General features: G+C 44.3%; 1 protein-coding gene across 1 annotated transcript in view; it reads left to right on the top strand.

Annotated features, from left to right (window-relative positions):
* Positions 1–13,857, top strand: part of KNTC1 (kinetochore associated 1) — a 521,537-nt gene that overhangs the window by 482,375 nt on the left and 25,305 nt on the right. Inside the window, exon 62 of the mRNA XM_073627545.1 lies at positions 4,946–5,091. Coding sequence (XP_073483646.1) covers positions 4,946–5,091 — 146 coding nt within the window. The remainder of the gene's footprint in view (positions 1–4,945; positions 5,092–13,857) is intronic.

Raw genomic sequence — 13,857 nt, 5'->3', positions numbered from 1 at the left:
GGTTGGGAACCTCAAACCGGTAAGAATGTCGGCCAGGACTTCGGCTTTAGTGAACTCGGCCAGGAGAAGCCTTTGGCTTAAAACATGGTCAGGGGACTCAGCCTCCAAGTTGCGCCTTTGTGACCTTCCCTTAACAGGCGATCATCTATTTGGCCGAGGACTGCAGGAGGCACTGGAACGCACAGCTGATAGGAAAAAGGCGTTTCCAGAGAAAAAGAGACTCCCAACAGCCAGAAAGTTTTTTCGTGGCCAAGGCAGGCAACAGGGTCCTAGAGAAAAGGACAGCAGGCCGAAAAAACATTGCACTGGGCACAAAGGCAGAGGCAAAGGGGGGGTCCTGTTTAACCCTCCTCAACAGCCCGCCAAGCCACAGTGACTTGGGTTCCCCGGTGGGAGGAACATTGATGGGCTTCATCCCACAGTGGGCAGCAGCCACTTCGAGCCCATTCATCCTGGACCTAGTGACCAACAGGTACAGGCTGGAATTTGCCCACCAACCACCAGAGCGGTTATTGGTCACCTTTCCTCCCCAAGATCGAGAGACTTATTGGATCAAAAGGTCCTGATTCCTGTTCTCCAGTCAGATCAGGGCAGGGGGTTCTATACCCATGTATTTATGGTCCAAAAGCCGTCGGGGAAGTTTCGACTTATCCTGAATCTCCGGACTTTAAACAATTCAATCAGATACAAACATTTCCGTATGGAGACGGTTTTCAATATCAAAAAACTGGTCTACCCAAATTGCTTCATGGCCACACTGGACCTAAGGGATGCCTATTTTCACATCCCTATCCATCCAGCCTTCCAAAAAATTTTGAGGTTCGCAGTGAAGTTGGATACAGGGACTCGACACTTTCAGTTTCAAGCCCTTCCCTTCGGTCTTTCCTCAGCCCCACGCATTTTTACGAAGGTGTTGTGGGAAGCATTAGCTCTGCTGAGGTTAAAGGCGATAAATGTTATCCCTTACTTGGACGACCTCCTGGTGGTGGCATGCCAGAAGCTGTTGGAGGACCTCTAGATTGTACAAAACTTCCTACAGTCCCTAGGCTGGTTGATAAATATAGAAAAATCATCCTTAATCCCAGCCCAGAAAGTAACATACCTGGGTTACGACTTTTGCTCAGTAGACCAGAGAGTCCAGCACCTATCAGGGGGTCTCCCATGGTCCATTCCCATATCCCAAAGGATTACTACGGATGCGAGTTCCTGGGGATGGGGGGCCCACCTCAACAATGCAGTGGCACAGGGAGAGTGGTCCGCGGGGGAGGCAAGGCTTCATCCAATCAAAGAGAGCTGCTAGCAGTTCAGAGAGCACTGCAGTCTTTTCAGACGGAGATCAGGGGTCACAATCTCCAAATTCTGTCAGACTATCGCGACAGTCGCGTACCTCAACATGCAGGGGGGCAGAAGCTGGATACTTCAATCAATTGCCCAGGAGATCCTTTCATGGGCAGAAGGGAATCTAGCTTCAATTTCAGCTGTGCACCTGAAGGGGACACACAATTGTCTAGCAGATTATCTCAGCCGCTATGGGGTAGATCGAGACAACTGGTCCCTTCATCCCGAAGTCTTTGCAGATCTCACCAGCAGACGGGGATATCCCGTAGCGGATCTGTTCGCAAACCAGAACAACCGCAAGACAAATTTGTTCTTTTCCATGAACCCAGCAGACCAATCCTTGGGGATCGATGTTATGCCTTCCTGCCAATCAGACTTATTCTGGAAGTTCTCCGGAAGTTTCTTCTAGAAGAAACGGATCTCATTCTAATCGCCCCTTTCTGGCCCAAGAGCACATGGTTTTCCCTGCTTCAGATTCTGGTCTCGGAGCCTCCACTGAGTCTTCCGAAACGAGAAGACTTACTATCGCAGGGTCCAGTGTCACACCCACAGGTGGTTTCCTTAAACTTGACGGCTTGGTATCTGAAGAAAAGATACTGAGCGCCCAGGGGTTCTCTGACAATGTAGTCAGGACTCTGGTAAACTGCAGAAAACCAGTCACCAGAGCCATATATTCCAAAGTTTGGAAAAAGTTCAATTCATGGTTATCTGAGAATCAAAGATTAACTCATGATATTCCTTCAATTTTGGAATTTTTTCAGGAGGGGGTCGACAAGGGTCTTTCTGTTAGTACCTTAAAGGTACTGGCGGCAGCTATCAGTGTGTTCCTCCAGTTTTCTCTCCTGGAAAATCCCACTATCAATCTCTAGGGCCAGACCAGTAGTGGTGAGAAGTTGTCTAACTTGGGACCTGTCCCTAGTACTTCAAACTCTGGTTGAATTTCTTTTTGAGCCTCTTGAAGATATTTCAGTTAAGTTACTCACATTAAAAACTGTTTTTCTTGTAGCTGTTACCTCAGCTCAGAGGGTAAGTGAGTTGCAGGCCCTATCAGTAAGGGAGCCTTTCCTCACGATTTTTGAGGATCGAGTCATTTTAAGAACTGATCCAGGGTTTTTGCCCAAGGTGGCCAGTACATTCCACCGATCCCAGGACATTGTACTGCCAACCTTTTGTAGTTCGCCACAGGGCGACCTAGAAAGAAAGTTTAGTTTTTTAGACGTGAGAAGGATTCTCCTAGTCTATCTTGAGGTCACCAAGACCTTTAGAAAAACTGATGCCTTGTTTGTCCTTTTTTCTGGAGTTCACAAGGGAAATAGTGCATCTAAAGCCACACTGGCTGGATGGAGCAAGCAATCTCTGAAGCTTACAAAATTAGAGAAGTTCCTCCACCTTTTGTTACTGCGCACTCAAAGGGAAATAGTACATTTAAAGCCACACTGGCTAGATGGATAAAGCAAGCAATCTCTGAAGCTTACAAAATTAGAGAAGTTCCTCCACCTTTTGTTACTGCGCACTCAACTAGAGCCTTGTCTACGTCTTGGGCTGAGAGGACTGGTTCCTCACCGGAACAAATTTGCAGGGCTGCCACATGGTCCAGTTACTCGATTATTGCCTGGATCTCCTATCAGCTCAGGAGCAGGCGTTTGGTCGTAAGGTCCTTCAGGCAGTGGTCCCTCCCTAGACTGGTAAGTTCTGGCTTATCGTCTCATGGGCTGTCCTGGAAGACGCTTTGAGAAAAGCTGAGTTAGACTTACCGGTAACTTCTTTTCTGAGAGTCTTCCAGGACAGCCGGATTCCCACCCGGTTTTGTCTGAAGTTATGTGTATTATGAATATGTTTGCAGGGACGTCCTACGGTTCTTAAGAACACTGACATGGGGCCTGGAGGACCGCCCTGGCCCTTGTGGGGGTAACGTGTTTCCTGTCCTGGAAGGAGGAGCCCTAGGTCTCATGGGCTGTCCTGGAAGACTCTCAGAAAAGGAGTTACCGGTAAGTCTAACTCAGCTTTTTAGACAATAATTTTCAGCAACCGCGCAATTGTCAGTTAAAGTGACGCAGTGCTGTATTGCAAAAAATGGCCTGGTCAGGAAAGGGGCAAATCCTTCTGGGGCTGAAGTTGTTATGGGTAAAGTTTCACTTTAAAGTGTTACTAAACCCAGGACCCTGCATTCATTATATCTGGTCTCCCACAGTACACAGAATACCAAAATGCAATTATTTTAGTAAATATAAACTGCTAAATACTATTTCTCATCAGCGGTATAATAGCAGTCTTGTGACTTTCATCAGTGTCTGGCTGAGCGTTGGTTAAAGCTTGTAGGAGAAGTTTTCATTCTTCTCTGACTGTCCTATGAGGCTGCATGACCCATGACCCTCTGGACAGTGCTGATTGGCCCTGTGCAGATGCACTCTCCCCCCGCACTAAGGTACAAACAAAATATTGGGCATCCCCTGCAACAAAAATGTCATTTTTGATGAGGTACTCTATATGCAGTGTATACCCACTGCATGGTTCAGCTTCAAGCAAGAAGTTTTCAGAGAGAAAGCTGAAAAATACTGCGCCTTGGCATTGCTCACCAATCTCCTGCCCGAGTCTTGAGAATTTCATAGATCCTGCTGATATTACGACAGCACAACGCTCAAGCTTTCCAACTTCTTCTTGAATACTCTTCTTAGTTTTACACTATGGAGAATTTGTTTTGTCCTTTTGGGTCCTCCTGTTATGCGGATTGAGTCCATTTCATTGAAAGATCCTGTCCACCCCCTTCCTTGTGTGGAGACCTGAGGAGCTGATTTCCCCGGAGTGGAGGTTCACTATTAAGCTGATTTACAGCTTACCTCTGGTAAGCGCACATCTTAATAGGTGGAGGATTTCTCACTGGGTGTTTTATGTTTATGATCACTGATTGCATCTGCCTTGGCCCCAAGGACTGTGTGTTATACGTCTATGATCACTGATTGCATCTGCCTTGGCCCCAAGGACTGTGTGTTTTTGTGACGTTTCAGTCACTTTTTTAACCTTATTTGGGACTTTTATTTTTCAGTCACTTTTTCTATATTCACTTTCAATAGATTTTTGGTGATTCATATTCTAATATTTTTTCATATTTTGATGTATATTATTTTCATACACGTAATCATGTTTTGATTAGTTACATCACATGCTATTGTTTTTAGCGCGGTCTTTCTTGATTATTTTTGTCTAGTATGTGCACGCCTCACATTAAGACTGCAGCTTTTCTAGTTTTATAACCGAGTTTTTACTACAGTGAGTAGCGCGGTAATTTTTGATACTTACTCTATAGGAAATCACATCTATAGTATTGTTAATATTGTCAAAGTTTGCATATTGTTTATACTGTTTAAAGGCTACGGTTTTTCTTCAACAACATATACATCCTCTGTTCTGTTAAACCCCTGTACACTGCCATGCTGACCCCTGTGCTCTCCCCTTTTGAGACCCCATCCTCTGCCCATATGACATTTTATTTTTTTTACTGCACCCCACATCAGACTGTCTAGATTCGGCCCTGTGTACCGTGCATGAACTTAACATGTTTTCATTGGCATCCTATCCACAAATGTTTTGATGGTTTCTTGTGTTGCAGATAAAGGCTTTACTTTTGGACAGCGTGATTAAGAGAAAACAACTTGAAAAGTTGGTGAAAACAAAATGCTACTATGTGCTAAAAACTGAAGCAATTAATTCTAACCGAGTAAAAGACCTGGCAAATTATTTGCTGAACAGGAACTGGTAAGTTGCTAAATTACTGTAACATAACCGCTAAATACAGAGTTTGAATACATATATGTGAACTGCTCTGCTTGCAAAATGATGATTTAATTCTAATCAGCCTGCCTTGTGGTCTCAGCACCCCTGCCAGACAGCATAGCTAGAGCCCTGGTCTCCAGGGAAATTGAACAGTACAGCTTGGTTAGTGACTGGTACTTTGTATATTTGCACAGTGCACGACACATGTCAAGCCCCGGGGAAGCCAAAAATGGTGGCAAAACACGTAGTGTTTACTTGGGGAGCACTTCATGATTTTTGTTGGTGGAAGCTGTGTAATATTAGTCTTAAATATGGAAAGAGGCAGGATTGAGATCAGTAGCATGGGTAAAATGAGAGTAAAGAGCAAAGCGTAAAAGGAAGAGAAGAGAAAAGTAAGAGATTAGCTGTAAAAAATATTAAGCAAAGCAAAATTATAATGAGGGGAGAATGAGATTAACCACTTCCCACCCGGCCACTGCACATAAACGGCCGGATGGGCGCTCTCTCCTCCTAAGTGGACGTTCAGGAACGTCCCTCAAAAGGAGGCGGATCGCGTGTGCCCGCGCAGCGGCGCGATCCCGATGTGCTCGTGTCTACCGGACACACCGCATCTCCGATCGGCAGGAGGGCTCTGTGATTGGCCCTCCTGATCACATGACGGCCATGTCCAATCACAGCTGTCATGTGATGTAAACAGAAAGCCGGTTGCTAGGCGATCGGCTTTCCTCTCCTCACACAGAAGTTGTCGGTGAGGAGAGGAGCAGATCGCTGCAGCCGGCTGGTGATCAGTGAGTATGAGCTGTTTTTTACAGCTTTTTACACACTGATCACCAGTGTAAAACACACATGTACACAATGTAAAACACACATGTACACAATGTTCCCACATAGTAAAAACACCTGTCCCCCACAGATTTAACAGTAAAATCACATGTCCCAATGATCTGCACACATGTCCGTGATCACCTGCGTACTTCTGTACATGATCATCTGCGTACATATGTCTGTGATCACACAAACCAATTATTATACACTTAACGGGGTTTTTTTTTCCGCTCTTTTTTCACTTATATCGCAAAAAAAAAAAAGGAGTCGTGAATAATAACCACCAAAAGAAAGCTCTATTTGTGCAAACAAAATGATAAAAATTTCATTTGGGTACAACGTAGCATGACCGCGCAATTGTCATTGAAAGTGCGAGAGCGTTGAAAGCTGAAAATTGGTCTGGGAAGGAAGGGGGTGAAAGTGCCCAGTATTGATGTGGTTAAGTACAATATATAATTTAAGAGTGGGCATAGTTTACTTGAGAACTGCTAATGTTGTATTAGATTGCACTCGTTCCCATTAGAGTGTGTTAAGAAGTGTTCAAATAAAGTAATACTTTGATTTATTAAAGGCAAATATACTGTGCACTGCAAGTGCATTTGCTCTAGATCTGAGGGGAAGCTCTGATTTCTATCATCCAATTATGTGCAAGCAAAAATGCTCTTTATTGCATGTGATTGCGTATTCTTTGCAAAGTGAAACTTTACCTCATTTATTAAGCTCTGGAGCAATGCACAGTATATTTTAATTTAGTAAATCAACCCCATAGAGCTGAAAAACTGATACAAAGAAAAATTGTATTAAATTTTGAATAAACGTCCAATTATAATGGTGTAAGGTGCTGAATGGAGGATGTCGTGCCTGCGTCATCCAATCCAAAAAGAGTACAGCCTCATGCACCTCTTCCTGAAACACCCCAATGCATGCATGAGATTCCGGCCATTACTACAAGAAAGAAGTTACATACAGTAAAGATAAGGAAAACAGTAAACATGGCACTGGCTTTGGATGAGAAGCATACAAAAAATTGGCTCCAAAAAAAATAAGAAAAAACTAAGGAGGATGATTAATGAGGCAGAATGATGTAAAAAGCGTTTGTGTACTGGCTGTATTGAATTTCAGGAATTTGGAATGGCTGAGTTTACTACTAAATGTTTTTAGAGACTTAGGCTGGCCATACATACAAAATATTATCTTAGCCTTTTAACTGAAAGGTGTCGCCCTCACAGGAAATACCCTCTGTAACAGCCTGGGTATAGGGAGAAGTCAAAAACATGTCCCTGGAAATCATCAGTATCTTCCAACTTTGGGTCTTCCTTGGCAGAGGAATTATTTTTTTGCCAGTGAAATTGCAGCTGAGGTAGAAGCAGGAAAGAACACTGGGGCAACTGGCTTATTTTGAGCCATTTATTCTTTCATGCTTCCTGCTCTAGGTTCTTTAGTAAATTGCCTCGCATCCTGAGGTTTCTTTGTACTCCAAAGGTAGCCTCCTTAAAGCATGCTTCCTTCACTATATTCACCAAATGTGATATTGAGTTCCTCTAATTTTACCCTATAACTTTCCATCCAATATTATACTATCAGGCACTGCCACCATATAGGAGCAAAGGAGCTTACAGTATTGTATCCAATCTGATCTGAGCTGAGCGGACGTACCTGGAAGAGCTCTGCCAATCCGGAGCACACCTTGGCTCTTTTTCTTCCCCACGGGTCCGCCCTGCCTCCTCCAGGGACCCTGGGGTTCCCCATACGGTCAGGGAGCCTCCAGAGACCATTGGCGCGGTGTTCTTCCTGCCTCTGCCGTCTGAGCGATGGGCCGCGGTCGTAGCACAGGGAGCGGCGGCCATCTTGCTCCACCCGGCGGCTGTGCCCATGCTGCCTCTGGGCCTCCCAGACTGTCCCACGCCGAACTCTTCTCTGCACGGGTACCGGAGGCATCTGGCCCGCCATTCTGCGCCAGCAATCCTCCCTGGGTTGGACCCTGCAAGCCAGTATGGGAGGAAAAAGGGAATGACGGTGGCCATCTTGCTGCACCCGGACCAGCCTGCAGGACACAGAGACTGACAGCGGCCATCTTGCTACACCCGGACCAGCCAAAAGGACATAGAAAGTGTGGGCGGCCATCTTGTTACACCCTGGACAGATAAAAGGACATAGAATTCTACTAACTTTTTTAAACTTTTAAACTTTTTTTCTAAACTTTTTCACTTCTTTAACTTTTTAACTTCTCAACAGACATCTCCTCCCGATGTTACCCGGGTTGCCCCAGCCTGTAGCCCCCGCCGCCGCTACCCCTTCCACCACACAACCGATCACCGCCACCACCAACTCTGCTCCGGGGCAGAGCCCGAGCGGCACCATGGCACCTCGAGCCACTCACCCCAGAGCACTCTCCTATCAGGTGCGCCATCAATTATTCAGTTGACACCCTCTGCAGCCTAAGGAATACCGCTAAACATTACCAACCAGCACCCAAACAATATTACGAAAAGAACAACTTTTAAGAACAAATTTGAAACCAACCATCCAAAACAGGAATACACCACATCCAGGACAATACCTATCGTGCGCCCTGATCAACACTAGATCAGCAGTCAAGCACAAACATGAAATTCATGATTTTATTACTCAACACAACACAGACTGTCTCTTCATCACGGAAAGCTGGCTAACACCTGACTGTAACACCATTCTAGCAGATTTAGTGCCTGAGAACTACCGCATCCTAACTGAGCACAGAGTCGGTCAAAGAGGAGTGATCTACAAATCTCACCTCACGTTCACAAACCAACTTTACAGAGCTCACTGCCATTCATGGAAACACTCACACTTCAATGTCAAACAACACCCCGGGACACCATTCGCATACAACTGTGCTACAGACCACCGGGACCAAAGACACACTTCCTTGCACCTTTTATTGAATTCATCTCTACATACACCTTGAAAACCAAAAATCTCCTGCTACTTGGGGACTTTAATCTCTGGGCAAACTCCTCCCAGGACTCCATCGCTACCGCTTGCATCAACCAACTGGAAGCACTAGGTCTGCAGCAACTGATAAATGCTCCCACGCATGCTTTGGGCCATACCTTCGACCTCATCTTCAAACAAAACATTGATATTAACACACTTGATAACATGCCATTGCCTTGGACTGACCACCACGTTATCAAATTCAAAATAAACATCACTTACCAAATACCAACACACAACGACAATACACTGCCTACACTACACTACCCAACAAAATAACGGTGTTAACCCAAAACTACTCAACTGAAGACACACTCAACTTCCTTAATACAGCATTATTACAGACAGCAGACATTGTCGCACCAGTACGCAGAGCACCCACCTGCAAAAACACTCTTAAACAAGAACACAGAATAGCTGAAGGAGCATGGAGAAGGAACCCAACAATAGAAAACCACAAATTACAAATCACTCACCACAAGATACCACAAAGCCATCTTTATAGCAAAAAAAAAAAAACATTTCTCCAAAACCATCTCAAAAGCCATAAACCGCCCTCGAGCACTCTTCAAACTAGTTGTCCAGACTATGAACCCCACCTGTTTAGAGTTTCCAGCAAACGAAACAAAAGAACTCTGCAATGAATTATCTGATTTTTTTCATTGACAAAATCGCAACCATTCGGGAAATAATTAAACAGAACATAACAAGTAACCCCACTTGGCCAGAGCAAGAAGACAAAAACCACACAGAGTCTACAACCGCCGAGATTTACTCTGGTCCCAATCACTATTGACACCACCAAAACCATCATCAGAAACCTCCGAGACAGCACATCGCCAAACGATATTATTCCCACAAAACTTCTGAAAGAATGTACCGACATCTTGGCACCCATCATAACGTACTTCATAAACCAGTCATTTAAAGAAGGAATCGTCCCCGACCTCCCTCAAGCAAGGCACAATCAGACGCCTCCTAAAGCAGCGTAACCTCGATCCCAAAAACCCAAACGACCGCAGACCTGTCACAAGCCTCAACGCCATCTCCAAAATTATCGAGAAAGCAGTAGTACAACAGCTACAACTCCATCTGGACACCCATAAACTCTTGGACTCACTACAATCTGGTTTCTGCCCTGGCCACGGGACAGAAACTGCACTCCTCAAAATCTGGGATGACTCCCTCAAAACAGCAGATGAAGGAGAATCGTGTCTCCTGGTGCTGCTGGACCTCAGTGCAGCTTTTGACACAGTAAACCACAAAACCCTGCTCACTCGTCTCACAGAAGTAGCTGGAGTTGCAGACTTACCCTGGTTCGCACCCTTCCTAGAGAACCGATCTCAGAAAGTGAAGCTAGGAGCTATCACTTCGGAAGCACAAAAAATTACATGCGGAGTCCCTCAAGGATCACCCCTTTCGCCCAAGCTCTTTAACATCTATCTCCGCCCACTCCTCATCAGCAACCAGGACCTACTTTATCACTCCTATGCAGCTGACATCTAACTCTACCTACGCATCACCAACAAAAAAGACCATTACCAGGCACTGGAAAACTGTCTCTCATTGATCGATGATTGGATGACAGAAAGCTCCCTTAAACTCAACGAATCCAAAACAGAACTCCTCTTCCTCCACGCAAACCGAAACAAAAACCCTGGCAGGATGTCCACACCACTCGCCATCCTCGGTCAACCCCAGCACTAAAGCCAAAAGCCTCGGAGTCCTCTTTGACTCAAACATGACAATGGATGCACAAATATGATCAGTAGTCAGTAGATCCCACTACCTTCTTCGCCTATTGCGTAGATTCATCCCCTACATCCCGGAAGGAGATACAGCAGCAGTAGTTGGAACAATCATCAATTCCCGACTCGACTACGCAAATTCCCTCTACCTAGGGCTTCCAAAATACCAAACTTCATGTCTACAAATCATCCAGAACACAGCAGCCAGACTGTTAACTGGAAAAAAAACCCTGGGAACCAATCACCCTGTCCCTGAGGACCCTCCATTGGCTAGCCGTGAAAGACCGGGTTACATTTAAGACCCTGTGCCTCACTCACAAATGTACACAAGGAAAAGCCCTGTAATACCTCTGCGACAAAATAAAGCACTACACCCCAGGTCGCCCTCTCCGGTCAACTAACCAGAACCTCCTCCACATCCCCAAGACCCGTTATAAATGAAAAGGTGAACAAAGGTTCGCAGTCCAATGACCACGCCTATGGAATGCTCTACCCACGGACATCCGCTCGGAAGAAAACCATCTAGCCTTCAGGAAGAAGCTCAAGACCCATCTCTTCTGAAGACCCAAACGGACACTGGTGGCAAAAGGGCCCTGAGGCGATTTAGTTCGCATATGTAGCGCTATACAAGTTATTCATTCATTCATCCCCTCCAACAACTTTCCAATAATGATGGATTATATAATACCACCTTGCAAAAAGTTTAAAGTTCCATTCCTTTACCTGCAAATCTACAAAAGATGCACATGTTAATTCTAATACTCTGTTTTGGGTACTCCAATATAGTCGGTTTCAGCTCTTGCTGCCATTTAAACAAAAAGTTTGGATATTCGGGTTCTATAGGAGCCACCAACAGTTTATAAATTAGAGGATTATCAAATTCCAAGAGGTATTTAATGGATTAGGATCTTTCATTAAACGGAGTGCTTTTGATAAGGTCACAAAGTGTTACTTTTTGCCAGGGGTTGTAGAAAAAAAATTATGAAATCACCACTCTTGGAAAATGTTTGTTTAATTGTGTAGAAAAAAAACTAATTGCAGACATGACTCAAAACTTCATTTAACATTCCAACCTTCTGGCTTTAAGAAACCGTTAAAAAAAAAAAGAAAGCTGTAGTCAGTTGCAACTGTTTTTGCAAATCAAGCAGAGGAAAAAAATATGGAATCCCTAAATTCTGAGGAAAATATTGAATCACTATGTACTTTGCAGTTCTAAAACAAAAATCTGCATCAGACTACATCCTGAAAAATATAATCGTCACCAAACATCCTTTCAATTGATGGCATAAGAAAAATGTCCAAAATCTCAATATAAACTTGTGCATTTATTGAAGCTTTAATGACTGTCATCTTCCCTTACCTTTAGCTGACATGCAACCCCATAGCATCGATTGTGGAAATTTGCACGTTTTCTTTAGGCAGTCATCTTCATACATTTCATTGGAACGGCACCAAACAAAAGTTCCAGCATCATCACCCTGCCCAAGGCAGATTTGTGATTCATCACTGAATATCACTTTCATCCAGTCATCCACAGTCCATGATTGCTTTTCCTCAGCCCACTGTAATCTTGTTTTTAGGTGTTAATGATGGTTTTCTTTAGTACAAGTCAAATAGGAAGGTTGGTAAAGGGAAGCGCACTGGTAGACCAAGGAAGACATCAAAGCGTCAAGTTAGAAAACGTAAAGCAATATGCCTTAGAAACAAAATATACAACAAAACAAATGGTCAGCAAATAAATTCGATGTCTGTGACCGAACTGTAAGACATCGGCTAAAGGAAATGGGATTTACAGTACATACAGAAAAGCCAAACAAAAACCATCATTAACACCTCAACCGGAAAAAATAAGGTTACCTTGGGCTAAAGAAAAGCAATCGTGGACTGTGGATGTGGAGAGCACTGAATTACGAATCTGCGTTGGGCAGTGATGATGCTGGAACTTTTGTTTGGTGCCGTTCCAAAGAAATGTATGAAGATGACTGCCTGAAATAAACAAGCAAATTTCCACAATCATTGATTATATATTGATGTATTGCATGTCAGGTAAGGGTACGGGGGAGATGACAGTCATTAAATCTTCAATAAATGTACAAGTTTATATTGAGATTTTGGACACTTTTCTTGTTCCATCAATTGAAAGGATGTTTGGTGAGGATGACATCATTTTTCAGGATGTAATTTGATGCAGATGTTAGAACTGCAAAGTACATGGTGATTCCATAATATTTTCCTCAGAATTGAGTGATTCCATATTTTTTTTTCCTCTGCTTGATCTGCAAAAACAGTTGCAACTGACTATAGTGTTTCTTAAAGCCAGAAGGTTGAAATGTTAAATGAAAATAGTATATTTTTTTTACACAATTAAACAATTGAATTAACATTTCTTTATCGTACCTCACGGGACACAGAGCAGCCATAGTAATTACTATGTGGATTATACGCCCCCTATAGGTGAATGGACACTGGCACACCCAAAGACAGGAAGTGCCCCTCTATATAACCCCTCCCATACAGGCTGTACATCAGTTTTTTTGCCAGTGTCTCAAAGTGATGGTCACGGTGGATTGAAGTACTATAATATAGACATTGGAGAAATCCTTGCCAAGATCAAGGGGCTATGCAGTCAGATCCATTCAAAAGTGGCAAAAGAAAGGCCAAGATGGATGGTACGAGCCTCGAGGAAGAAGAAGCAAGGTTTTTGCCTGTAATGCTCCTCTTTGGAGGCCTTGACCCTGGAATCCAGGCCCTTGGATACATGACTAAACCAAAGGTTGTCCTGGCAGGATGCTGTACAGGTTCAAGGATGTGGACCCCAGTATGCAAGGAGGACACGGACCTTGAAGGTCCGTTCAAAGACCTGGCCCGCCGTGGTGGGGGAAGATTGGGTCTGACTGTGTATTCCAGCAGTATCCTGTGGTGGGAATGGTAAGTTTAGAAAAAAAAGGAGAAGAACCTGAGAAAGGAACATATATGGTTCACTTCAAGGGATTTCTTCTAAGTAGCGAATGACTTGCCTGTTTTTCACCACTAGAGGGTGTATTGTAACATACCTGGTGTTTACTTGTCATGCTCCGATTTTTTTCTGTGTCTAGCAGCGCTCCTTTGGAGACAGCATTGCCCTCATCCTGGTCTGCAAGTTATCCGAGGCCCTGGGACCGCCCGCCTCCTAGCCCAAGGCACGCAGCCCTCCCCCCCA

The sequence above is a fragment of the Aquarana catesbeiana genome, linkage group LG01 (genome assembly GCF_042186555.1).
Source record: "Aquarana catesbeiana isolate 2022-GZ linkage group LG01, ASM4218655v1, whole genome shotgun sequence".
In the NCBI taxonomy this organism is placed as follows: domain Eukaryota; kingdom Metazoa; phylum Chordata; class Amphibia; order Anura; family Ranidae; genus Aquarana; species Aquarana catesbeiana.
The sequence above is the reverse complement of the archived record's forward strand: the minus strand, read 5'-3'. Positions and strand labels throughout refer to the sequence as shown.